This window comes from Cydia fagiglandana, chromosome 9, assembly GCF_963556715.1.
Source record: "Cydia fagiglandana chromosome 9, ilCydFagi1.1, whole genome shotgun sequence".
Lineage (NCBI taxonomy): Eukaryota > Metazoa > Arthropoda > Insecta > Lepidoptera > Tortricidae > Cydia > Cydia fagiglandana.
In genome coordinates this window covers 2082765-2107571 of record NC_085940.1, presented here as the reverse complement: position 1 = coordinate 2107571, position 24807 = coordinate 2082765, and the positions used below count along the sequence as shown (strand labels likewise).

General features: G+C 41.8%; 3 protein-coding genes and 1 long non-coding RNA gene across 4 annotated transcripts in view; 2 read left to right on the top strand and 2 right to left on the bottom strand.

Annotated features, from left to right (window-relative positions):
• The first annotated feature begins 1155 nt into the window (after nt 1-1155).
• Nucleotides 1156-13349, top strand: LOC134667643 (uncharacterized). Its single transcript, XM_063525066.1, has 8 exons — nt 1156-2050; nt 5079-5263; nt 5471-5709; nt 6934-7169; nt 8277-8360; nt 10475-10611; nt 12163-12315; nt 13152-13349. The coding sequence occupies exons 1-8, from the start codon at nt 1156-1158 to the stop codon at nt 13323-13325; spliced, it is 2103 nt and encodes a 700-aa protein (XP_063381136.1). The 3' UTR covers nt 13326-13349.
• Nucleotides 13350-14196: 847 nt separating this feature from the next.
• Nucleotides 14197-17435, top strand: LOC134667125 (methylglutaconyl-CoA hydratase, mitochondrial). Its single transcript, XM_063524407.1, has 3 exons — nt 14197-14707; nt 15333-15668; nt 16210-17435. The coding sequence occupies exons 1-3, from the start codon at nt 14437-14439 to the stop codon at nt 16473-16475; spliced, it is 873 nt and encodes a 290-aa protein (XP_063380477.1). The 5' UTR covers nt 14197-14436; the 3' UTR covers nt 16476-17435.
• Nucleotides 17436-17879: 444 nt separating this feature from the next.
• Nucleotides 17880-22224, bottom strand: LOC134667126 (uncharacterized). The gene is made up of 2 exons (XR_010098611.1): nt 18844-22224; nt 17880-18496 (listed from the first exon to the last, which is right to left on the bottom strand). It is a non-coding gene; the product is annotated as an uncharacterized LOC134667126 (long non-coding RNA).
• A 472-nt stretch (nt 22225-22696) lies between these two features.
• Nucleotides 22697-24807, bottom strand: part of LOC134667211 (protein shuttle craft) — a 57083-nt gene continuing 54972 nt past the window's right edge. The window contains exon 18 of the mRNA XM_063524539.1: nt 22697-23961. Coding sequence (XP_063380609.1) covers nt 23823-23961 — 139 coding nt within the window. The 3' untranslated portion in view covers nt 22697-23822. The remainder of the gene's footprint in view (nt 23962-24807) is intronic.

Here is a 24807-nt window from a genome sequence, read left to right as displayed (position 1 = left end):
CATCTGCGGGCGACATGTCCATTACGCTTGCAGTATGAGCAGAAAAGCTTGGTGTTCTTCTTCTTAATCATATATGCTGTCGAAGTGTCATTGTTGTTCTGAATGTGGCTTTTTCGATGATCTTCTTGTAACAGACGTGTACGGACGATCTCACTAGTAAGTGTGTTTGTTAATCCAGCAGTTTCCAAACCAGATACTAGAACATTGTATTCTTCGGGCAATCCGGATAGCAATATTTCGGCTACTTCACCGTCTTCAATAGTCTTCCCTATATCAGAAAGTTGGGCGACGAGCTTCATCACACCTTCTATATACTCAGACATACAGGAGAAATTGTGGTACTCGACTCTGTGTAATTGTCTTAGTAGGAGCACTTTCCTGTAAAGTCCTTTATCTTCAAAGGCGTCAGCGAGCTTCTTCCAGGCGTCTTTAGAAGTAGTACAGTCTCTTACTAACTGATATAAGCTGGGTTGAACTGACAGGCAGATGCGCGCCAGCGCTCTCGCGTCCTTGCCGCCGTCCGTATCCGTACCGTCGACGCAGCCCCACAGGCTTTCCAACGTCAGCATCATCTTTACAGCAAATTTCCAGGATAAATAATTATCGAGACCATTGAGCTTTTCAATTGAAGTAGCATGAGTAGTAAAATGATTTGACTGTGGTTCCGCCATTTTGAGGATGTTTGAGGTTATGTCACCGCGTGATCGTGCAAGTCGACAACAATTAAGTTTTATTCTACACGAATACACACAGGTCCTGTTATTCTTATTTCTAAACCCTTCCTGGGATAAAACAGTAACCTTTTATTGTCTGGACCACTAACCTTTCAGCAAAGTTCAGGATGCACAGGAAGGTTTTCTCTAATGGTGGCGGACACAAATCAAACAATCCTCTGTCATGCACAATTATTATTATATTCACATGTACATGGTATGATATTATGATTACACAACGACTGTAAATTCAGAGTTGAATATTAAATTATTTAGGACGGACGACACAGGTGACTTACATCTAAAGGCGGGATTGATATAAAAGAGAATTAGTCTATGGTCACCTAGCTTTTTATAAGGAAGGAGCATAGACAACAATGAAAAAAAAATATTTTTCTAACATATTCTCAAAGAATTTCCCGATATTATAAGGCCATCATCAATGAAGAGCGCTCCCAAGCACAACGTCGAGCACTACATTGAGACTAATGGAGCTCCCGTGCATGCACGCCCACGCCCGCTCCCGCCACACCGGTACCTCGCGGTCAAAAAGGAATTTGATCACATGATAGAGCAACAGTTGTGTCGTCCTAGCAAGAGTCCCTGGGCAAGTCCACTTCACGTTGTGCCTAAGAAAAATGGCGACATACGAGTGTGCGGAGATTATAGACGGTTAAACTGTGTCACAAAACCAGATCGTTACCCCGTTCCTCGACTAAGAGATTTTACCTACCAACTTCACGGTATGAATATTTTTAGTACGATCGACTTAAACCGGGCGTATCAACAGATTCCTATGCACAAAAATCATATCGACAAAACCGCTATAATCACGCCATTCGGTCTTTTTGAGTTTCCGATGATGAGAGAAGGTTTAAAAAATGCTGGACAGACATTTCAAAGATTTATTCATCAAGTTCTTGCTGGTTTAGATTATGTTTTCCCATTCATCGATGATATCATCATTGCATCTAAGGACGCGGAAACCCACGAAAATCACCTCCGGACAGTCCTCCAACGACTGAACGAATACGGTGTCACAATCAATCCCTCAAAATGCGTGCTGGGTCAAGAATCTGTCAAGTTCCTCGGCTACACTGTAACACCGCATGGAATTAAACCACCAGAAGATAAAATTCAAACTATTAACAGTTACCCTAAACCTGAAAATATCGAACAACTACGAAGGTTTCTTGGAATGGTCAACTTTTATCACGACAGCATTCCCAACGCAGCACAAATTCAAACACCATTAAATGTATTTTTGCACAACTGCAAGAAACGCGATAAAACAGTCATACAGTGGAACCCTGAAGCGGATGAGGCATTTGAAGCATGTAAGAAAGCTATAAACAACGCAGTGATTCTCGCTCACCCTTCTCATAGCGCGCCTATAGCTCTTTTTTGTGACGCTAGCGAGCAGAGCGCGGGAAGTGTACTCCAACAACGTATTAACAATAAATGGCAGCCGTTGGGATATTTTTCAAAAAGATTTTCAAGCGCCCAACAAAAATATAGTACGTTTGACAGAGAATTGTTGTCTATATATATGTCTGTGAAACATTTTAGGAAAATGTTCGAAGGCCGTGAGTTAATCATTTTTACAGATCATAAGCCGCTGACATACGCACTTATGAAAATGTCATCTGAGTCAGAAACTCCTCGCCGTTCCAGACAGCTGTCATTCATTAGCGAATTTACCAGCGATATCAGGCATGTAAGTGGCCAAGATAACGTGGTTGCGGACGCATTGTCACGCATCGAGACTATCACCACGCCATCTGTGTTCGACTATGATAGACTCGCACAATTACAGCAAATTGACAAATCTATCAAGCATTTATTACTGAAAAAGAATATAGAGTTAAAGAAAATCATCTTGCCAAACTCAAAAGAACCAATTTATTGTGAAGTATCTACATCAGCCATTAGACCTTACATACCTGAAGATTTACGCCGCACTGCCTTCGATACCGTACACAATATAAGTCACCCGGGTATCAGGACAACTAGGAAGATGATACAAGAGAGATATTTTTGGCCGTCTATGAACAAGGATGTCGGTATTTGGGCCAAAACTTGTATCCAATGTCAACAATCGAAGGTTCAGCGTCATACTTACAGCAACGTGGGATGTTTCACACCGAGCGCACGGTTCCAACATATACATACGGACCTCGTCGGTCCTTTGAGTACTTCATCGGCTGGACACCGGTATTTACTCACAATTATAGACAGGACAACGCACTGGCCAGAAGCAATACCCATTCGAGATATAACTGCTGAAACTGTGGCTAAAACTATATACGAAGCTTGGATCGCACGTTTTGGGTGCCCATCAACCATAACAACTGATCAAGGCCGTCAATTCGAAAGTGAACTTTTTTCATCTCTGACCAAATTATTTGGCATCGAAAGAGTACGCACAACAGCTTATCACCCAGAGAGTAATGGTAAAATCGAACGCTGGCATAGATGCCTAAAGGCAGCTCTTATGGCGCGGCTGAGCGATCGAGATAAATGGGTCGAAGAACTCCCCACTGTCCTGCTTGGACTACGCTCAGCGCTGCGCAGCGACTCTGGCGTCAGTGCAGCCCAACTTACGTATGGCTGCTCACTCCGTTTGCCAGGCGATTTCATTTCGTCATCCACTTCTGTAAATCCTGTCATAAATTTTGATTACGTCGAACAACTTCGGCAAATCATAAATGATCTCAAGCCTACGCAAAAGGTACACTCTAGCAATAGAAGGATTTTTGTGCATCCTGATTTGCAAAATTGCGAAAATGTATTCCTGCGTGAAGATGCAGTGCGCAAACCGCTACAAGCTCCATATAAAGGGCCCTATCCAGTACTGAAGCGTAGTGATAAAGTTTTCACAATACAATTGCCAGGACGGGTTGTCGCAGTATCCATTGACCGTTTAAAGCCCGCCTATACAGTGAATTTGAGTGAACCTGGTAATGCTACGAGTAATGAACCTCCAGCAAAGTGTACTCGGTCAGGCCGATCTGTCAGGCGACCAGTACGCTTCGCTTGAGGGGGAGCCCTGTAGCTGCTGCGCACATCTCCGCGCAGGATTGTCTGCGCGGTAAAGAAAAGTCTGCGCAATGTGTCATATATTTAATTGTTGTCATTGAAAAATAAAACTCAATCTCAAGTGAATTTACATGTTTTAATTACGGCCCTTAAAATAGCAATCTCAATCGAGGATTTTTTCAACCATGAACCATCATCATGATGATGATTGATAAAAACGATATCCTCATACCAAATCTCATCTAAACCGGTTCAGCAGTTTAAGCGTGAAGAGGTAATAGACAGACAGAGTTAGTTCTACTTTCGCATTTATAACAGCGTACTACGTAGGCGAACAACACGCGAACGCGAAGCGATGCGGCGCGGGGTGAATCAATCCTTTGATACCTATAGAAGTGTCCTACGTGGGCGATCTCGTTGCGAACGCGAACGCCTTGGGCCTGCCGCGCCGCGCCGCGTTGCGTTCGCGACTTGTTCGCATATGAGTTACTCTATGTTGTTCGCTTACGCAGCGTAATATAGGATACGATAATTTTTATTGTGTGCGTCGTACTCGTACAGTGGCGTCGTGTAATATAATACCTATTTAAACTAATAACGCCTTATAAATCTATGATACCTATAATAGGAAAGGAAAGGAAGCATTCTTACTGCCAGTGCCAAAGTTAATTTTTCTCTATTGTTTGCAATAAGGTTTTAACTCAATATCTGCCGAAGTCCTTACTGATCGTTTGACGTGTGCATTTTATTAGAGTAATAAGTGTCAGAAGAAATGTAAAGCACCTTGTAGGTATTTATTATAAATTGTAGATATTTTTTATTTTTTTTAATAATAATATTTCTTTTAACAATGTTAGATATTTAGATAAAACAAAGCATACTTTAAGTGTTAACAGCAACGGTATTTGAATGGATTTTCTAGATTCATTAGGTAAGTTTTATCAAACTACTTACTTCAAATAATTCTAGTTTAAAACAATGATATTTACCTAAGCTATATCCAGACAAAAGTCTGAACATCACCCAAAAAATCACGTCACGCTGTGACGCAGCGTAATACGAAGGTGAATAACACGCGAACGCAAAGCCAAGCGATGCGGCGCGGGGACCGCGGGGTGAATCAATCCTTTGATACCTATAGAAGAGTGTCCTACGTGGGCGATCTCGTTGCAAAAGCGAACGCCTTGGGTCAGCCGCGCCGAGCCGTGTCGCTTTCGCGAGTTGTTTGCTTACGTAAAACGCAGCGTGAAGCCGTGGTGAGGCCCCTTCAGTGAGGCCAGGCAGACTGTCACCTCCTGGTCCTGATACTAAAATGTCTTATGGTAGATCTACAGCTGGCGCATGACAAGAAGACCGACCGTATGCGCTCATGGTACCTCTACGAGCAGTACAGAGCGCTGACGCAGCATCAGCTTGATGCGGCACAGAGGCTGCGGAACCGCTCGGTTCAAGAACAGCTACTGCATCAGGAGCTCACGGAGCGGCGCGCTCGGCGTAGTCCTTTTTGTCAGGTACGAGATGAAACAACATAGCAAATTTTATCAAAATCGTTAGAGCCGTTCCCGAGGTCCCCGAAATATATATACATATATATATATATATATATATTATATGTTTACATATATATGTATAAACATATAATTAAACAAGAATTGCTCGTTTAAAGGTATCCTCATTCAGTTCGCCACCATTCATGCTTAAAGTAATATTTGCTCCAGATCAGCATGCATCTCAGCGACCCGAATCAAGACTGCATCAGCCAAGCCACCTACCTCAGCAACACCAACGACGATTTTTACGAGAGCTTCTCTGATCTCCACGACTTTGAAGGCAACAACAGCTTGGGCAGCCATCATGGCACCGATAATAACTCCATGGAGGATAAGAATCTAGAAGATTTCCAAGAAGATACCAGCTGCGCGGATAGTGTTTCCAGCGTGGTTGATGCTACGGATAGGTTCCAATCCAATTGATATTATATTTATATTACTATAGATAGGTTAACTCATATTTACATAATAAGCACATAGATACCTTCATATACATACAGTGAAACCTGGTTAAGTGGGACCTGGATAAGTGAGAAACCTCTATAGCTGGGACTCATGGGACAGAGAGAGTATTTTACCTCTATTACTGAGACTATATTTATAAGATTACATTTCCCTGATTGTTTTTTAGAATTTTATAGGAAATTGACTTCTGTATCTGAGATAACGTCAATCTATGACCTCTCTAACTTGGAGTTCATTGAACAATTTCCGAATTCTTACTAACTCTTAGTCTATCCACAAATTCCGCATTTGCCTAATTGTGTCTAAACAACTTCAAGTTTGATTTAGTTAATTTATGTAAGTAGTTAAAACTATCGAAACGAAAGCTGAAATTATGATCAGTAACACGAAAAAATAAATTTGTATTTATTAAATTTCTAATGAGCAATGAAGTCCGTATCAAATGTAATTTAATTTTGAAATATCTGTCCTCTGGAGAATCATTCAAAATAAATTCAAAGAATAATTAAACAGACTTAAAAAATATTTAGGGACAAGGATTATTTTACCTTATTTATTTTTATTAAAGATAATTACTAAATACCTTATTAAACCACCTCTATAACTGAAATATACTCTATTCTCACCTCTATTAATGGAACCCTCTGTAAATGAGACAGAAATTTATTTGTACCTGGCTAACTGGGAGCCTGGGTTAGTGGAAAACCTCTTTAAGGGAGACAAATTTGCTCGTCCCTTGAGATCCCACTTATCCAGGTTTCACTGTATCTCATTACTCAACATGTTGTCCATCCAACATCCGTTTTGTTGATTAATTTTCGCAATTTTTGTGAAGAACACAATAAGCTTATCTCTTTTCTCTTTCTGCGTAGTTCATGCGTGCATGACTAAAGGAGCAACTGTACAATTTAAGCGCTTTAATTTTTGGAACGCCTTTCCTAACTAGAGCACAGAATAAATAATAGTACTAGGTACATAAGACTCACTTTCTAACAAAACGCGTCTGTCACGATCAGCACAGATATGGCCGCTAGGTGGCGACAGCGCCACGCGCGGCTTATGGCAAACCCCAAAATTGGGGTCGAACGGATGTACTTTTAGCTACCTGTAGCAAAGCGACGAAATCGCGGAGTGAGCCACGCCTGACTAGAGTTTATCATTGACAGGTCCTCGAAACATCCTATTGCTGAAAAAATAAAACTGAATCTACAGACTGTTAAAGACAACATGGCAAGCCTCGAGAAATACGCCCAGATGACTGACGGAGAGCACAACTCGGAGACGAGCGTAGACTCTCTGGGTTGGCGAAACGTTCTTCGGAAGGACGTTAGAAACAATCAATTATTTTATATGTGGACCCGCCTGGTTGCGTTCGCATACCATATTATACAACTTAATCATGGTACGGTCTTAAAATTTCTGACAGTTTCCCGACTAGATAGTTCTTTTGAGGTTACTTAGAGTTAGGTACTACATAATATTTTGTCCTATCTAATCCCGTGATCCGGTGATCCCGGTGATCTAATCCCGCACAGTTACACTTAACTATGTGCTAACGCAGCGTACTACGTAGGCGAACAATCAATCAATCGAATCAATCTTTTGATACCTATAGAAGTGTCCTACGTGGGCGATCTCGTTACGAACGCGAACGCCTTGGGCCCGCCGCGCCGCGTCGCGTTCGCGAGTTGTTCGCTTACGCAAGACGCAACGTAAGGCTGTTTTCCATTGAGGCGGAGATGAGAGGACACGCGCGAGCATCAATAGTATTGGTTGTTTTCTCAACTCTGCTGGATTAACATAATTAAAATCAATGCCATTGGTTGATGATTCCTGCATGTTTCCCCCTCACCAATAGCCCCCTCCAGACTATGCGCGTGAATCGCGGGCGAAGCCGCGAACGCGAGTGTGGAGTCGATTTTCGCAGACAGCGAAATCGACTCCACACTCGCGTTCGCGGCTTCGCCCGCGATTCACCCGCATAGTCTGGAGGGGGCTTATGCGCGTGAATCGCGGGCGAAGCGGACGCCACACTTACGTTCGCGGCTTCGCGCCGCGATTCGCGCACAAGTGTGGAGGAGGCTTTAGTCTGGAGGGGGCTAATCGAGTAGCGTGATGGTCAGAGATCGGAAAGGGTTAGCTATTTGCCTTAAATGACGTACATGTAGACATGTCATGTAAATAGCTCACCCTATTCAACCTCTAGTGCTGGTACGTTTAATGGCTCCTCAAGTCTAGAGGGGTAGTGGTGTTAGATGGTTTATGGCGCGCCGGGATGGCGATGGGATATATGGCCGCGGTGTCGGTTTTCATCCGCACATCAAAGGTAGCCAGCGATGACGCGTACGTATCTACACCTGGCCCATTCCATAACGCGTGCTCTCAATCATTGCATAGCCATCTAGTTGGTCCAGCACTGGGCCATCATGTAGAGGAGCCACAGCCATCGCATGGCTATCTCGCTGGTCCATCATGTAGAGAGCCATTAGTATAAGGAGAGTGGTTTCAGGAAACTGCTACTACGACTACAGCTCCCAGCTGCTCACCGCCGTTCTGGCGTGCGACGCGCTGCGCCGCGGCGTCAACCGCATGTGTAAGTCTTCTTTATATGCCCAGTCTCTTCCTTTAGCCCCCATTCGCACGACAGCTTTTTCAACGCGCCTTAAAAAAACCGTTTGAATTTGTCCGCACTCTAAATTCGATTAAACGACCAAGGCTTAAAGTCCAAAATCCAATAACGCTTGATAAAAAGCGCTACCGCTGTCGTGTGAATAAATACACATGTATCCATTTTGTGTCATTCAAGCGCTTTTTTAACGCGCGTTAAAAAAGCTGTCGTGCGAATGTGGGCTTAGGCCTCATACTATAATCCCTCATTGGCACGAGCGCTTGTTCAACGCGCGTTAAAAAAACGTTTGAATGACACAAATGGCAATATGTGTATTTGTTTACACGATGGCGGTGGCGCTTTTTATCAAGCGTTATTGGATTTTGGACTTTAAGCCTTGGTCGTTTAATCGAATTTAGAGTGCGGACAAATTTGCCTAAGGCCTAAGGCCAAGCGCGCACCACGACTTTTTGTCGCGCGATAATTTAGTCGCAGAAATGTAACGTATGTGTTTATATGGCAGTGCGCGCATATGTGATTTGTCGCATTTTTCCGCGACTGCTCGCGACGCGATTGTCGCAAAGTGAATTGCAGCATACGGAGTTGTATGGCCCCGCGCGCACTGCGATAATAAAATCGCACCCCGGACCTCAGTCGGCATTTCGCTCTCCAAGCGTCAACATATCGGAACCTGCTTTGGAAGTCACAAGATGAGACGCTAGATGTTGACCCGGTTGACCGTTTAATTATAGAAATAGAAGGAAATCACCTTTGTGGTATACTCGTAAATACTCAAAGTCATACAGCGATTGCATATTGTTTCACGACAAGTGACTGGTACGAAATCCATGTCGAGAATGAACAAATCGTCGACTTTTCATCGCAGTGCGCGCAGTGAATTTTCTGCGATAAATTACAGCGCGATTCTAAAATCGTGTCGCAAAAATTAAAATCGTGGTGCGCGCTTGGCCTTATCGGACGCCGGTAGCCCGTATTGTGCCCACGATTACTTGTTGTCTGTTTTCAGTGTGCGGGACTTTTCTGTGGGTCGTTTATGAAGCTGCGGATTTACTATAACCATGTTGTACTTTAATAGGTCAGTACAGTTTCTAGATTTTTTACTAAAACGGTATATCTTTAGGGTTTACCTACTTTACCTTAAGCCCCACATTCACACTCCTACCGTGTAGGCCGCCTCGTAGTCCGCCTCGTTGCGTAGGATTGTGTATGGGGGTAGCGGACTACGAGCCGTCCTACCGTGTAGCCGTTTGTAGGACGGCTCGTAGTCCGTAACCCCCATACACAATCCTACCCAACGAGGCGGACTACGAGGCGGCCTACAAGGTAGGAGTGTGAATGCGGGGCTTTATCAATATAACTCAAAAGCCCGCTCCACACTCGTGCGCGAATCGCGGCGCGAAGCCGCGAACGCGAGTCTGGAGTCGATTTCGCATATCAGCGAACTAGACTCCACACTCGCGTTCGCGGCTTCGCCCGCGATTCACGCGCATAGTCTGGAGGGCGCTTTAGAGAATATAATTACTACGTTTTAAGAGATGGACTCCCGTAATAGCGACTGGAATCAGTTTTTGTCAGTCTGGTACACAAATCATTACCAACATGTACGACAAAGAACTGTCAAAGAACAATAGTACCAACATAACAGACTTATATAGTGTAGTAATGCTATTATTAATTTATACTCGCTTGCGTTTCTTATCGATATCGATAAGATGCGGATGAGTTGAAACATAGGCTCATGTCAACGAATTTCGTACTCGAAATCTTTGTAATAGAGGCTTGCCGTGACTCATATACGGGGTACGGAGTTACGGACGGACAGTGAACGTGTTAAGTCGTATGTTAAGGCCCCTGTACACAATAGGCCAGCGTGGGCCAGTCTAGGGGACGCATTTATGCGTTAGATTATATAGAGGGTTGAACTGGCCGGCGCTGGCCCATTGTGTACAGGGTATATGGTGTTGTTTGAGTGGACCAATACATAATTAAACAAATATGAATCCGATTTTTTTTGTTTCTTGTCTGTAATTTTTTTATGGTCTAATTCAGAAACTCAAATATTGGAAATTTAATTTTAGGTGATATTTTGCAGTATTACGTCTCACCCGTGAAATATGCGAGTGATTCTGAAGACAGTTCCAATATGTGCAGGAAAAAACGTAAAAAAAAGAAGTCTCATGGGTTGAAAAAACTACGAAAATCGTCTAAATATAAGGTACCCAGTTACTTTACATTCATTGAGCTTTCGCCATTACCAGATAGTCCGGTGGCCGGCTGCATGAATCAAACCTCATCAAAAAATAGAATATACCTACCCTGTGGAGGTACCTGACATTTAGTAGCTTCCAACGCACTTGGTCGGCCTAGGCTAAACCTGGCAGATTTTGTACAAATGGCAAAAATGCTGGACAAGAATTCATCAAAAAAAACCTCATCGAAAAATAGAATGAAACTTGTATGGTAGGATACCTGACCTTGAGGACAGTAAAAAAAAAGTGGTCGGCCTCACCTTAGCCTAGCCTGGCAGTTTTTGCAGTCCGACCAGATTTATTGGGTCACGTGAGAGCTACAATTTACCTCATCGAAAAATAGAATGAAACAAACGGATTATAATAGCTAAAATAAGCCTGTTGACGTATGTCTTGGTCGGCCTCACCTTAACTCGGCAGTTTTTGCAGTCCGACCAAATTTATAAAAAAAATCATCAAAAAATTTTATCGAAAAATCGTATGAAGCTTGTATGGTACGATAGCTGCCTTTGAGGACAGTAAAAAAAAAAGTGGTCGGCCAAATCCTGTGTTGGCAGGTTTCTGTGTCCGACCAATTTTGTGGTACCACGTAAGAACTACAATTTACCTCATCGAAAAATAGAATGAAACAAACGGATTATAATAGCTAAAATAAGCCTGTTGACGTATGTCTTGGTCGGCCTCACCTTAACCTGGCAGTTTTTGCAGTCCGACCAAATTTATAAAAAAATCATCAAAATTTTTTTATCGTAAAATCGTATGAAACTTGTATGGTACGATAGCTGCCTTTGAGGACAGTAAAAAAAAAGTAGTCGGCCAAATCCTGTGTTGGTAGGTTCTTGTGTCCGACCAATTTTGTGGTACCACGTGAGAGCTAATGAAACAAACGGATTATAGTTAATAGCTAAAATAAGCCTGTGGATGTATGTCTTGGTCGGCCTCACCTTAACCTGGCAGTTTTTGCAGTCCGGCCAAATTTATAAAAAAATCATCAAATTTTTTTTATCGAAAAATCCGGCCGGCCACCGGACTAAGATTACAGTAAGCGCTCCAAGGCCTGTGCATACCGGATCCGTGTGCGTAGATGGACGTGCGCATTATATGGATCCTTTTAAGAGACGGTACCGGTACACCGCCTGCGTGACGTGTGCGGGCACGGCGCACGTGGACGTGTGTCAAAGTGTATAATAAAAATAATGCTAGGGAACATACTGTACGTACAGTATAGCGAGCAGCAAAATTGCATGGACAAGTTAATAATGAATTCATTCATAATGTGGTCATACAATTTTGTGGCTGGGTGTACACAATGAATAAGTAGTCGGAATTCTTCTGGAGAGAAACAGAAACTACAGCAGTATGCGACTCATTTATTATGCGTTAAGCCCCCTCCAGACTATGCGCGTGAATCGCGGGCGAAGCCGCGAACGCGAGTGTGGAGTCGATTTTCGCAGACAGCGAAATCGACTCGTTGGCGCAACATACATAATTTTGAAACCGAAACATTATTTTTGCAGATAAATTCAAGTTCGCAAAAAAAAGTCACGAGGCGCTTCGAAGATGACCACCATGCGGAACATTCGAGTGGCTCCTGGCAACACTACAGGAAATACTCGGTCGTACACACAATGGAGCAAAACAGGAAACACCGACAACCGAGGAGACGAGAGGTGTGTATAGCCCGCTCCACACTCGTGCGCGAATCGCGGCGCGAAGCCGCGAACGCGAGTCTGGAGTCGATTTCGCATATCAGCGAACTAGACTCCACACTCGCGTTCGCGGCTTCGCCCGCGATTCACGCGCATAGTCTGGAGGGGGCTTATCGTAGATTTAACACAAGAGCTTGATTTCTATTGTCCCACTTGTTCTCTCTCACTCATGCTTAGTGCTTGTAGAGTCTGGTACCTACTGGAACTTAACTCGGCCACTCCAAGGGACGCATTTTATGCGTTAAAGGGAGCAAGTGATATCGCTATCTCATTCTACCGCATGGCTGCGTCCCTTGGAGTAGCCGGCGTTGGCCCATCGTGTAGAGGAGCCGAGCGTTTTCACATTGTCTGTTCCGATACCGGATGTAGGATCCTCCCCGATCCCCGTATTCAGGCCGTGCAGGGGCGCGCCCGAGCGACGTCTTTTAGCGGTCGCGCATACTACAACAAGCTTTATGCCTATACATATATACGCACACAAACAAATATTATCCGTCCGACACCTGACGGGGAGCTCCAGCCAACATGGCTAAATTTATCGGAAGCGCTTTTCCTATATCGGATGTCGGAAGGCGCCTATGACAAAAACAGCTGCAGGAGAGTGCCATTGGCATTAAGTCCGCCTTTTTTATCGTGTTTTAGTAATAATGATTTATTAAATGCATATATAAATACAGAGAAACACATACTTATTTCTTATATTTATATTTCACTTCCTTCCGACATCCGATAGTCGGACAATGTGAAAACGCTCTAATACTTTTCCTATAGAATGCTCTTTTAATGTTCCATTATAGTGGCGAAAAGCTAATCGCAGTACCATCCGTCGGAGCCACCAGACCCTCTGGCCCTCAGAGCTGGAAACGACCGACTCCACAACCTTCGAAGGCAGAAGTCCCGATAACCCCATGGTCTTGCTCGTGCGATATTTGGATGATGTCATCAAAACTGACGCCCGGGAGTCTGAGTAACGTTTTTTTTCTTTTTTGGTTTGGTTAATAAAATACAAAAGACAATGATGATAGTTTTATTGTAAAGCCCCCTCCAGACTATGCGCGTGAATCGCGGGCGAAGCCGCGAACGCGAGTGTGGAGTCGATTTCGCAGGTCTGCGTTCTGGACTCCACCCTCGCGTTCGCGGCTTCGCCCGCGATTCACGCGCATAGTCTGGAGGGGGCTTAACGTAAAAATCGCGAATCACATTGATAAGTAGGACGAAAAATTCTGGATAAATGTACCTACGGGCTTGTGATATCTTCTGAAGTATAAAGCCCTTGCTACACGGTCGCCGACAAGCCTTCTAACCGTCTGACCTTGGTCTGTCCTTGGTCAGTTTTGGTCAAATTTTGTTGGTAACAACTGTCTACACGGTCCGGGACCGGCCAAGGCCACGCGGTCTGGGGGCTTGTCGGCGACCGTGTAGCAAGGGCTTTAAGCCCCGCGACCCGAGCGCCCGCGAGCGAGGTCCCGGACCGTGTAGACAGTTGTTACCAACAAAATTTGACCAAAACTGACCAAGGACAGACCAAGGTCAGACGGTTAGAAGTTGGTTAGAAGGCTTGTCGGCGACCGTGTAGCAAGGGCTTAATAGTGAGTATTAAGCCCCCTCCAGACTATGCGCGTGAATCGCGGGCGAAGCCGCGAACGCGAGTGTCGAACGGAGTCGATTTCGCTGTCCGCGAAAATCGACGCCACACTCGCGTTCGCGGCTTCGCGCCGCGATTCGCGCACTAGTGTGGAGGAGGCTTTATATTCTTTGATTATAATACCTACTCTTTTGTTTGGCTTAAAAGACTCGCACCCAGGCCATAATAATTAAAAAAATATATTTGACTTTTGTTTACGAAACGAAATTACCAGATTAATTTTTTAGTTTAGTTAATTAAAACATTGACGAAAAGATAACGCGTTATCTAAAATAGGCCTTTTGACGTTATCTGATATACAACAAATAACACTCCGATTTGCTCTTGCTCTATCAAATCTTGTGAAACATCTTTCTTTTTTATCATCATATCAAGATCATATCTGTAATTCTCTAAAATTGCTCAACTAGTGTAAATTGGTATATTGGTAAACTAACATGCTGGTAACAAGACTGAACAATTTGCGGCGGTTATGTAAAGTGCCGTGGCGCGGGCTGGCGACGGCCCCAGAAGGGCCGGTGGTGTTCGAGAAGCCGACAGGCGAGGATAAGGGTATAGCGGTGTATGGGCTGAATGCCGGCACGACGCGCAACGCGCTCAGCCACGACATGGTCGACGCCATGCGCGAGGTTAACCAGCTGTTGCGGGAGGATACTAAGGTTTCTGTTGTCATACTGCACAGCTTGGTACCTGGGATATTTTGCGCTGGTAAGTAATATTTACTCTTTTAAAGTACAGTCGCCAGATATTATATCGGAGCGGTCAAGGCGCTCTCAAATATTACAAATATACAAGGTGTTAGAGTGCGTGTTCAGATATTTGGGAGCACCTTTACCGCTCCAATATATCTGATGGCAAATGTAGTAAGTAGTGTTCCATTAAAAACTTATTGTTTGTCTAGCAAAGTCAGAACAATATGAGTAGTTAAAAATAAACACTAGTGCTAGAATTCATTTAAACACACCTGTGTTTAAATGAATTCTAGCACTATCAAGACTAGTGTTTATTTAGTGTTTTTAGTGTTTATATATATAATTTTAGTGTATTTAGTGTTTATTATCAGGTGATAGAGTATGGTTAATTAGGAGTCACACTAATTGCCGCAGTGAACATGCTATTCAAGGTTTTGTCATCTGGCTAGTAATCATACTAAAGCTTTCAAGAAGGTGTTTTAACTTCCTTTAAGTCCCTGCGTAATTTTTTTTGTACCTATACCAAAATCTAGTTTTAACTTTTATTGTGTAACTAAGGGTTCCAATGTCAATAACAAAATAATTGCTATTATCTCAGGAGGATAAAATAACGAAATAATGTTCATCACTTATATTTCCAGGTGCAAACTTAAAAGAAAGGTTTAAAATGTCTGAAGAAGAGGTGGCCAGATTTGTTCGAAGATTAAGAGAGACATTAATTGAAATTGAGGACCTTCCAATGCCAACAATAGCAGCCATTGAAGGAGTGGCTGTCGGAGGAGGCTTGGAGTTAGCACTAGCTTGTGACATCCGTGTGGCTGCGGAGACGGCAAAGTTGGGACTGGTGGAGACAGGCCGGGGACTGATTCCTGGGGCTGGAGGCACGCAGAGACTGCCCAGGGTCATCCATCCTAATATAGCTAAGGAGCTTATCTATACTTCCAGAATCATCAGTGGTGCTGAAGCCAAAGCTCTGGGTAAGAGAACCACTAGATTTTTGAAATTGTGACAGTTCTTTAAACTTATAAATATAGATGGACATACATTTATTTAAAAAACCGGACAAGTGCGAGTCGGACTCCCCCACCGAGGGTTCTGCACTTTTTAGTATTTGTTATAGCGGCAACAGAAATACATCATCTGTGAAAATTTCAACTGTCTAGCTATCACAGTTCTTGAGATACATCCTGGTGACAGATGGACGGATGGACGGACGGACAGCGGAGTCTGAGTAATAGGGTCCCGTTTTACCCTTTCGGTACGGAACCCCAAAAAGGGAATGACTTAAACATAATTATGCAATCAATGACATTGTCATAATAGGCATCAACTTATTGAATCAATTCCAAGTAGTAGAAGGGAAGATGTTTTTAAAAGCCTGAAACAATCAGGTAATCAATAGATTCAACACATTTTTCTAACCCACAACAACAAATTCATAATTATGCTTAATTAAACAATAACCTTGCCTCCATTTAGTTTTATTCAATGCTTAAAATATTTTTTCAACTTTTCCAGGCATTGCAAATCATGTTGTGCCACAGAATAGCAATAAGAATGCAGCTTACGAGAAGTCCTTAGAGCTGGCCCGTGAGATAATCCCCAACGCTCCGATAGCCCTCCGCTTCGCCAAGCAAGCCATCAACGAGGGTGTGCAGGGCAGCATCAAAGACGGCTATGAGGTGGAGCAGAAGTGCTACGAGCAGAACATTCCTATGAAGGATCGGATTGAAGGCATGGTGTCGTTCATTGAGAAAAGGAAACCTGTGTACAAGGGACACTAAAGTCTTCATGGTGTGCGAGTGGGACATGCAAGTGTGTATACTGTGTAGTAGTGCCCTGCTCACAGACCAATCCACACCAGTGTCATAACCAAATAACTAGATTGCTACTATTATAATTTGGTACCATATAAATGCTACATGGTACAGTCCGCATTATATATAGACCTACGCTTTGTACTGTATAGAGTCTACTGTATCATAGACCAAAACTGTATAGTCATCCACAAGTAATAACTTAATGACTTTTTTTAAACATTATTTTAATTCAACCTATACCATAGTAATCATGCATTACTAAAGTGTATGGGATGATACTAGGTATCAATGTACATGTAGAATCAATAACAGCTGTATACTTAGCTGACTTTTAGTTAATTGTATTAGACTTAGTGTTCAAAATTGTTACTCGTAATAAAGGACCATGCACTCGAGGGATCAACCAAAAAATCAAGATATTAAATGTGCTTTAGAAGCATAATAAGTATTTGTATGGTGTAGTTATTAGGAATGATTCCACTCAGGGATCGGAACTGGTTTTTTACAAAAACTTCGAAATAACTATATAATATATTTCAAATTATTTTGTACGCAGTTGTATTTTTAGGTAACGTCTTCGTATTATTAGATGGCACAATTAATAAAAATGAAATAATTAGCAAAGAACGAAAAAATACCGTTTTCGTTCCCATGCAAAAAATACCGGTATTCGATCCCTGAATTTTCCACTATTTTTAAGAAGAATATTAATAATTTGTTAAGTACAATGTTATTTAGATTGAATGTTATGTTATCTGGCTGTTATGTAATTTGTGCAATGTTATATATATTGAATTTTTATTCCATGTATTTTGTAATGATTTACACTGTTATTGCATTTATAAAAGGCAACTAAATACATATTTTGTTATGTATACATAATTGATTTTCATTTGATTATTGCAAATAAAATTCGATAAATTATATAGGTTCTTTAGGTAGATGGTCAGATGAAAGTAACATAAACCTTTCACCGTACCTTTTTTCTTGGTTACCTGTATATGTGACGTCACACGGGTGAAGGTACCTTATGGCGGTTGGCGCTTACGCTATTACTAACACCGCTCCAATAATATTGCGGTGCTATGGGACGTAAGCGCATAAGGTATCTTTTCCCGTGAAACGACACATATATATTCAGCGGCTTACGTTTCTTCTATGTGACTTTCCATCACAGAAGAATCCTTATGCTTCAAGAGCAATAAGGACGTTACCATCTGAAATTTTTGAACAGAAAATCTGATAGGAACATTCTTATTGCAGATGAAGCATAAGGACCCTTCTCTATGGATACCCACATATAACCAAGCCAAGCTTTTAGGAATTTGCTCATTCAAAAAACCCTTGACTAAAAAAAAACGCATCATAACAAATACTTAACACTTTAATACAGTTACATGTGCCTGTTGAAAGCGGCGTATATTGTTACAATATATAAACTACAAATATGGAGTCACAAAACTTTCATAAGATTAAGAACGCTCCACCAATATAAATATTTGCACTGGATATTATCGATAAATACTAGTTTCATGTGTTTTATAACATGAGGTCGCTGGAAGTAAATTGGTGTTATTGTTAAGTGAACCTTGTGCTGCAAAATATATATATATATAATAAAATAACTGTTCCTTTCGGGCATTCTCGGGTCTGAGCTATAACCGCGAGAATCGAAGTTCGCAAATTGCCGGCATTTTTCTCCGTCACTCTTATTACGCCTTCATTGGAGTAATAGAGAAATATCCCCGCAATTTGCGAATTTCGGTTTTCGCGGTAGCCCCTCTGTTCGGCTCAGCAAAGCTCCGAGCATATACATATTAGGGTTGGCATAACTTCACGTTCCTTTGCGTGTACGACCACAGATCACTTAGATGATGACTTGAATTTTGAAAACCCTAAATAGCCGAAAGGGATAATGCCATAGCCATACATTAGAAATGGACAGCAAGATTCGTCCCTGAATCGCTTTTGTAGGATTTTTTTTTCTGTATAGTTCGTAGCTTTGTAATAGAGCCCGGCGGCTAATCCTATTGTCTATTGTTAAGTAAAACCGCACGAGCTACTTACCTGCAAAAAAGGGTCATAATTATTCTATTTGGCAACTGAGCGCGGGCTAGTCCAACGCTCATAAAAACCAGTGTAGGTGCGCTCTCCGATAACGCGCCTTTGTTACGCATCTCGATGACACATTTTAAACTGGTTCTGTAGCGTTCGACTCGCTGGCACTCAGTAACCGAAGTATTGTACTTTTTATGCAGGTGGTTGTGGCACGTGGCACGAGCGGTTTTACTGAACAATAGACAATAGGATTAGTTCGGGCTCTATTAGAAACCTACGAACTATACTATTACTTATTCTGTGGTATTGTGCCAAATGTATTTAAAGTATTTTAACTTATCCTTGTCACTCTTTGCCATGATTACAGCGCGTGGGTCAAGATAAATCCTTGTTTTACCTTCCTAAGGCCCAATGTCCTACCTATAGTACTTATTCAGTTGAATGAAATTTAAATCATATTCCATTGGAACAGAGTTGCTTTTGCTTTGTTTTGTTCAGTTTTTGAATAACGCAAAATCAACTCTATTTCCTACATTGTAGATTCAAATATCTGTGGCAAATTTTGCATTTTTCAATTGTATGGCTGGGCCTTATTGACATTTAAATTAACCAAACATGCATATTTGTGGTAGTTATACATAGCGCACTTTCCATAATCTAACAAGAACGATAATAGGCCTCATCCGCACGAGCGCTTTTACAACGCGTTTGAATGAAACAAATGGATACATGTGTTTGTGTATTTTTCACACACGATGGCGGTGGCGCTTTTTATCAAGCGTTGTTGGATTTTCGACTTTAAGCGTTGGTCGTTAAATCGAATTTAGCGTGCGGACGGATTCAAGCACTTTTTTAACGCGTGTTGAAAAAGCGCTCGTCTGGCACGAGGCCTAAATCAAAGAGCTTTTTTTTTAAATAGAGAGGTAAATTCTCAGAACTTTTGGTATTTAAATAAAAGTAAACAACATCTACTGGCTTAAGGAACCATTTGAGGGTAGATGAAAACATTTCATGATCAAATAATGTAGGTTAAAGTCAGGTCGTTCAGTGACAGATCCAGGTGGTTTTGTATTTGGTAAAGATACAGATTATAGTTCGTTTTTTTAGCATTAGAAAGAACTTTAAAGAAGGTAAGCGATCTTGACATGTCTTTTAATAGAAAAACGCCTTTTAAAAATCAGTAACTATTACTTCTGAAAGCAGAAGAATATAAATGATCGTATTAGATTAATAATTGTTACATACATATTTGCCGTAACTTATTTTTAAAATGTGTTTTTCAATTAAAAGACACATCAAGATTGTTTACCTTATTTCTAATGCAAAAAAAAACGAACTATATAGTTTGACACCCGAAACAGATGGTGGTGTGTCTAGTGGCTCCTCTACACGATGGCCCACTCACCACTTCAAGGGACGCATTTATGCGTTAGAGGGAGCAAGTGATATTGCTATCTCATTTTACCGCATGGCTGCGTCCCTTGGAGTGGCTGGCGCTGGGCCATCGTGTAGAGGAGCCATAAGCATACGCGGGGTTAAGCTGTCAAACGTCAACATTTGACAGCCAAAATTACCGCAACATTACGGAACCGTACACCGCCATCACAATAGGATGGTATTCCACCTCTCCTATGTCTTAGTCCAATGTCATTGCGTCACACTCTCTCATTAAGCAAAACGTGAGACGCAAATACACATTATACCAAGAAATTGGATAGTTGGAATTACTTGGAATACCAATCTTACACAGTCAATGTATCTTTGCTAATATTCATGGTATAATAATATATTCCGCCTGGTACTCTCTTCCCGTCTTTTCTAGGTCACCTGACTGACACAAGCCTACGTCATCATGCGACAGCGCTATATGATAATATGCGATAGCGCTATATATAGCGGCCATGTTATTGTGACGTACGCTTGTGTCACTCTGGGAAGAGAAGACCATGTTTTATTAGACTATGCTAATATTAAACATCACTTGAATAATAATGATAACCCAATAACCGCAATAATCGCAAAATATATCAATAAAAAATACTCACAAGTCACAACCGGCGGAAAAGTAAAGTAGAAATCTTAAATTTAAAGTCACAATTAGTACAGTCCGACAAAAAAGACTAGAAATTAAAAAGTGGCAACACTGTAGTGTCGTCCCGTTTTCTTATACAGGGTGTCCCAGAATTCGACGTCAAGCCGTAAACGGATGATAGACCAAGTCATAACAGTTATCATAAAAATAAAAAAAAAATCCAACTCATGTTCTTTAAAAATTATGGTCACTTTAAAAATTCACTAAAAAATCCACAGCCTGTAATTATTCAAGATTACACAATAATAAAAAAAATTAGAATAAATTATGGAATTTGTAGTAACAAGAGTTAAAGAACCATTACAGGGTGTGGATTTTTGAGTGAATTTTTAAAGTGACCATAATTTTTAAAAATCATGAGTTGAATTTTTTTTTTGTATTTTTATGATAACTGTTATGACTTGGTCTATCATCCGTTTACGGCTTGACGTCGAATTCTGGGACACCCTGTATAAATCAATTTGAAAGGGACGACACTACAGTGTTGCCACTTTTTAATTTCTACTCTTTTTTTTCAGACTAAGTGTATTCCTATTTGTCCCCGCCCCACGTGACCGTCGGCATACATGAGGCGAACGGGAATGATTTACATATATGAATGCATTCATTCCCATCTATGCCGGTCGGGGACAAATGGGAATACACCAAATAATATAATGTACATAAAATTTGAGACAGTACCGGTAGATTTTTACATTATATGTAATTTAAAAAAAATGCATATTGTTGTATATGTTGTACATTGAGTTAAATAGTTTTCATTACTGAAAAACCGTTTTAAAGATCTGAAATATTTACATAATTCACCAAAAATTAAGTTAAAGCCTGACCAGGCGGTCTAGCGTTCTCGCGCGCGAGTTCGGACTTGAAGTCTGCTAGATGTCGCGCGCGAGATAGCAACTCATGCTAGACCGTCAGTAATAGGTATATGATCATTGTCAAGAGGGCTCTGTTATTCTCATGTATAGGGTGATAATTCATAGTATGAAAAAAATAGTGTCAGTGAAATTCCGCAACATGGCGCGTGATCATATGTGACGTTTTCAACTAAAAGGTACCACAATGTAGGTTGTCGATTAGGCTGATTTAATTTTGAATCTTTATTTTTTTTAGCTTTGGTTGAAAACGCCACATATATCAGGCTTTATACCGGTACCTAAGTCCCTATTAAGGGCAAAATAAATAAGTAGTTATTGGCTAATAAGCAGTTGAGTTTTTGGAAGATTAACAAGTGAGTCAGGTTGAAACTTCCAGTTTATAAAAAAATATATACATAAATGATTTTATCTATATCAATATAACTCGCCGGGGGTCTTGAAAGACCTTAAAATATTAGGGTAGACTGCAGGCTGATTAAGAAATTTTTCTGACCACCAGACTTGATCAGACCAGACCAGAGAGGCCCAGACGCCTATAAAAAGATTTCTCATTCCATTCTATTTTAAATCGTAATATTAATAAATCAAATTGATTGACCCGACTGTAGCAAACCACTGCTAGTCAGGATCAAATCACTAGATTGAGCTCCTTAATTCCTTTTTTTAATATTACTATAGGGCCGGATTTTTCCGGCCGACTCAGATTACTATCTGAGTCGGCCGGAAAAATCCGGCCCTATTTTTAATAAACGTAAAGCTCCATAATCCCATCTACTCGTAGTCCTTTCAACGGAACATCTTTACTATAGCAGAAAAGTACAGTCATAAGATATATCGGAGCGGCCGAGTTGCTCAAAAATATTTGAACACGCACTATAACGCCGTGACAATAGAGGCGTGTTCAGATCTTTGTGAGCACCTTGGCCGGTCCGATATATCTGATGGCGATTGTACGTGAAGCAATTGAAATCAGAATAAATCGAAATTTCAATCAGAATGAGGGACAGGGGATATCGTCTTCGTGGAATCCAGTGATTAGCAAATGCAATGGCTCCTCTACACGATGGGCCAGCGCCGGCCTCTCCAAGGTACGCAGCCATGCGGTAGAATGAGATAGCAATATCACTTGCCTCTAACGCATAAATGCGTCCCTTGGAGTGGCCGGCGTTGGCCCATCGTGTAGAGGAGCCATAAGGGTGAAATAACATCCCACCACATCACATGTCGTGAGTGTTGTGTGTAGGCAAAGTGACAACCCTAGTGTACAAGCGAATAATCAAGATCAAGTGTGGGTAGTTCGCAAAACCCGCGCAGCAAGAAAATGTTGATACAATGGGGTTGGCAACTGTCAAACGTTTGCATAGATGGCGCCATCATAGCTTGCCCCTTTTTCTATGAGATTTGGCTTAAAGGGCTGGCATCCGGGGTATTAAAAAAACAAAAAATTGACACAATTCTAGGGATTGACAGGGCAAGCCATGATGGCGCCATCTGCTAAAAACATCCACCGGCCAACCCCATTCCTCGCCAGTCTGCCTGTGACCACGAACGTAACGACACGCTCGAAACGTCAGGCACTTTAGCTGTCAGAGGATAGTCTGTGCGGAAAGAGAAGAGTCGTACAATGTATGAGGTCCTTTACATTCACAGACTATTAAAATTTGGGCCGCCATTTTGTAAATAAATTCATTACTGGCGGTCTAGCATAAGTTGCGTTCTCGCGCGCGAGTTCGTACTTGAAGTCGCGCTTGATGTAAGGAGTCGCGCGCGAGAAAGCAACTCATACTAGACCGTCTGATGGGGTCAAAATACACTTGAAATCCTAATTTTATGTTATTTAAATGTATCAAACACGCATTGTGGTAGTTATAATTATAACCAATTTCCATAATGGTAATATTATGTTGACAGAACGGTATACAAAATCTCTTTGAACAAAGTGTGCGAGTACTGTCCCTTGGACAACGGGACAGGATTACAAAACAAAAAAAACTTGATTCACCTAACCATAGACTAGACCCGATCCTCTAGACGGAGTTTAGAGCAATTATTTCATTAAACCGATGCTGCCAAAAATACAGGGGTGCGGGGGACGAGGTGAGCGAGTCCCGTGCCGTGATTGGTTCGTTCAAAGACACGGACGTCACACAAAGACAATTTGACTCGAAAATGTAGTAAAACTGCCGTATATTTGTGGCAGACGGCGACTATGCTCAATCTGGAGGATGTCTTGTCTGTGTACCTAATTAAGATTTCCCAAAGCATACAGGGTGCATTACGTGTCTAGTTGTCGGGCGGGTTGTCGAAGTAGTCTATTTTGGGCTTCGCCTGTTGTTGTTGTTGTTGTTGTTGTTGCTCGGCCTTCTGCGCGCGCGCCGCCCACGCATTGGTCGACGTTAGCGTCGCCCAGCCGCTGCCAGACCTGGGGAATAGTTTCGTGTTACTATATGTATGTGTGTGTGTTTCGTGTATGTGTTTGTGTGTGTGTGTGTGTGTGTTTTAATAGTGTGAGGGCAAAGACATTAGTGGCTCTGTAAGCTGTTGACTACGTGATCCCCATGGATCAACCATTTAAAATAACTCAAAATATTTCAAATATCGGAAAAAAAACCGGGCGTTTATTTAATTTACGGTGTGTTCCCATTTATTCCCAAATCATAAACAGAACCGAATGTCGTGGCCTGATCGTAGGATTGATAATTTCATTGAAATTCAAGTCTTATTGAGCTTAAGTACTATGGTCAGGCGTGGCTCACTCCGCGATTTCGTCGCTTTGCTACAGGTAGCTAAAAGTACATCCGTTCCGACCCCAATTTTGGGGTTTGCCATAAGCCGCGCGTGGCGCTGTCGTCACCTAGCAGCCATATCTGTGCTGATCGTAACAGACGCGTTTTGTTAGAGAGTGAGTCTTCTGTACCTAGTACTATTATTTATTCTGTGCTATGGTACTAGGTCGATCTTTGTAAAATTGTCTTATTATGTTTATTAATCACTAGCGACCCGCCCTGGCTTCGCACAGGTTAACAAATACAACTAAGTAAATCTTCCTTAAGAATCACTATATTGATTTTTAAGGAAGATTTCCTCTTCTTTAAGAATCTCTATAGACTGATTATTAAGGAAGATTTCCTCTTCTTTAAGAATCTCTATAGAGTGATTATGAAGAAAATTTCAGTACCAATAGTGATAGGTGAAAATCCGTTCAGTAGTTTTTGGGTTTATCGCGAACAAACACAGAAATAGACAGACGTGGCGGGGTGATTGTATT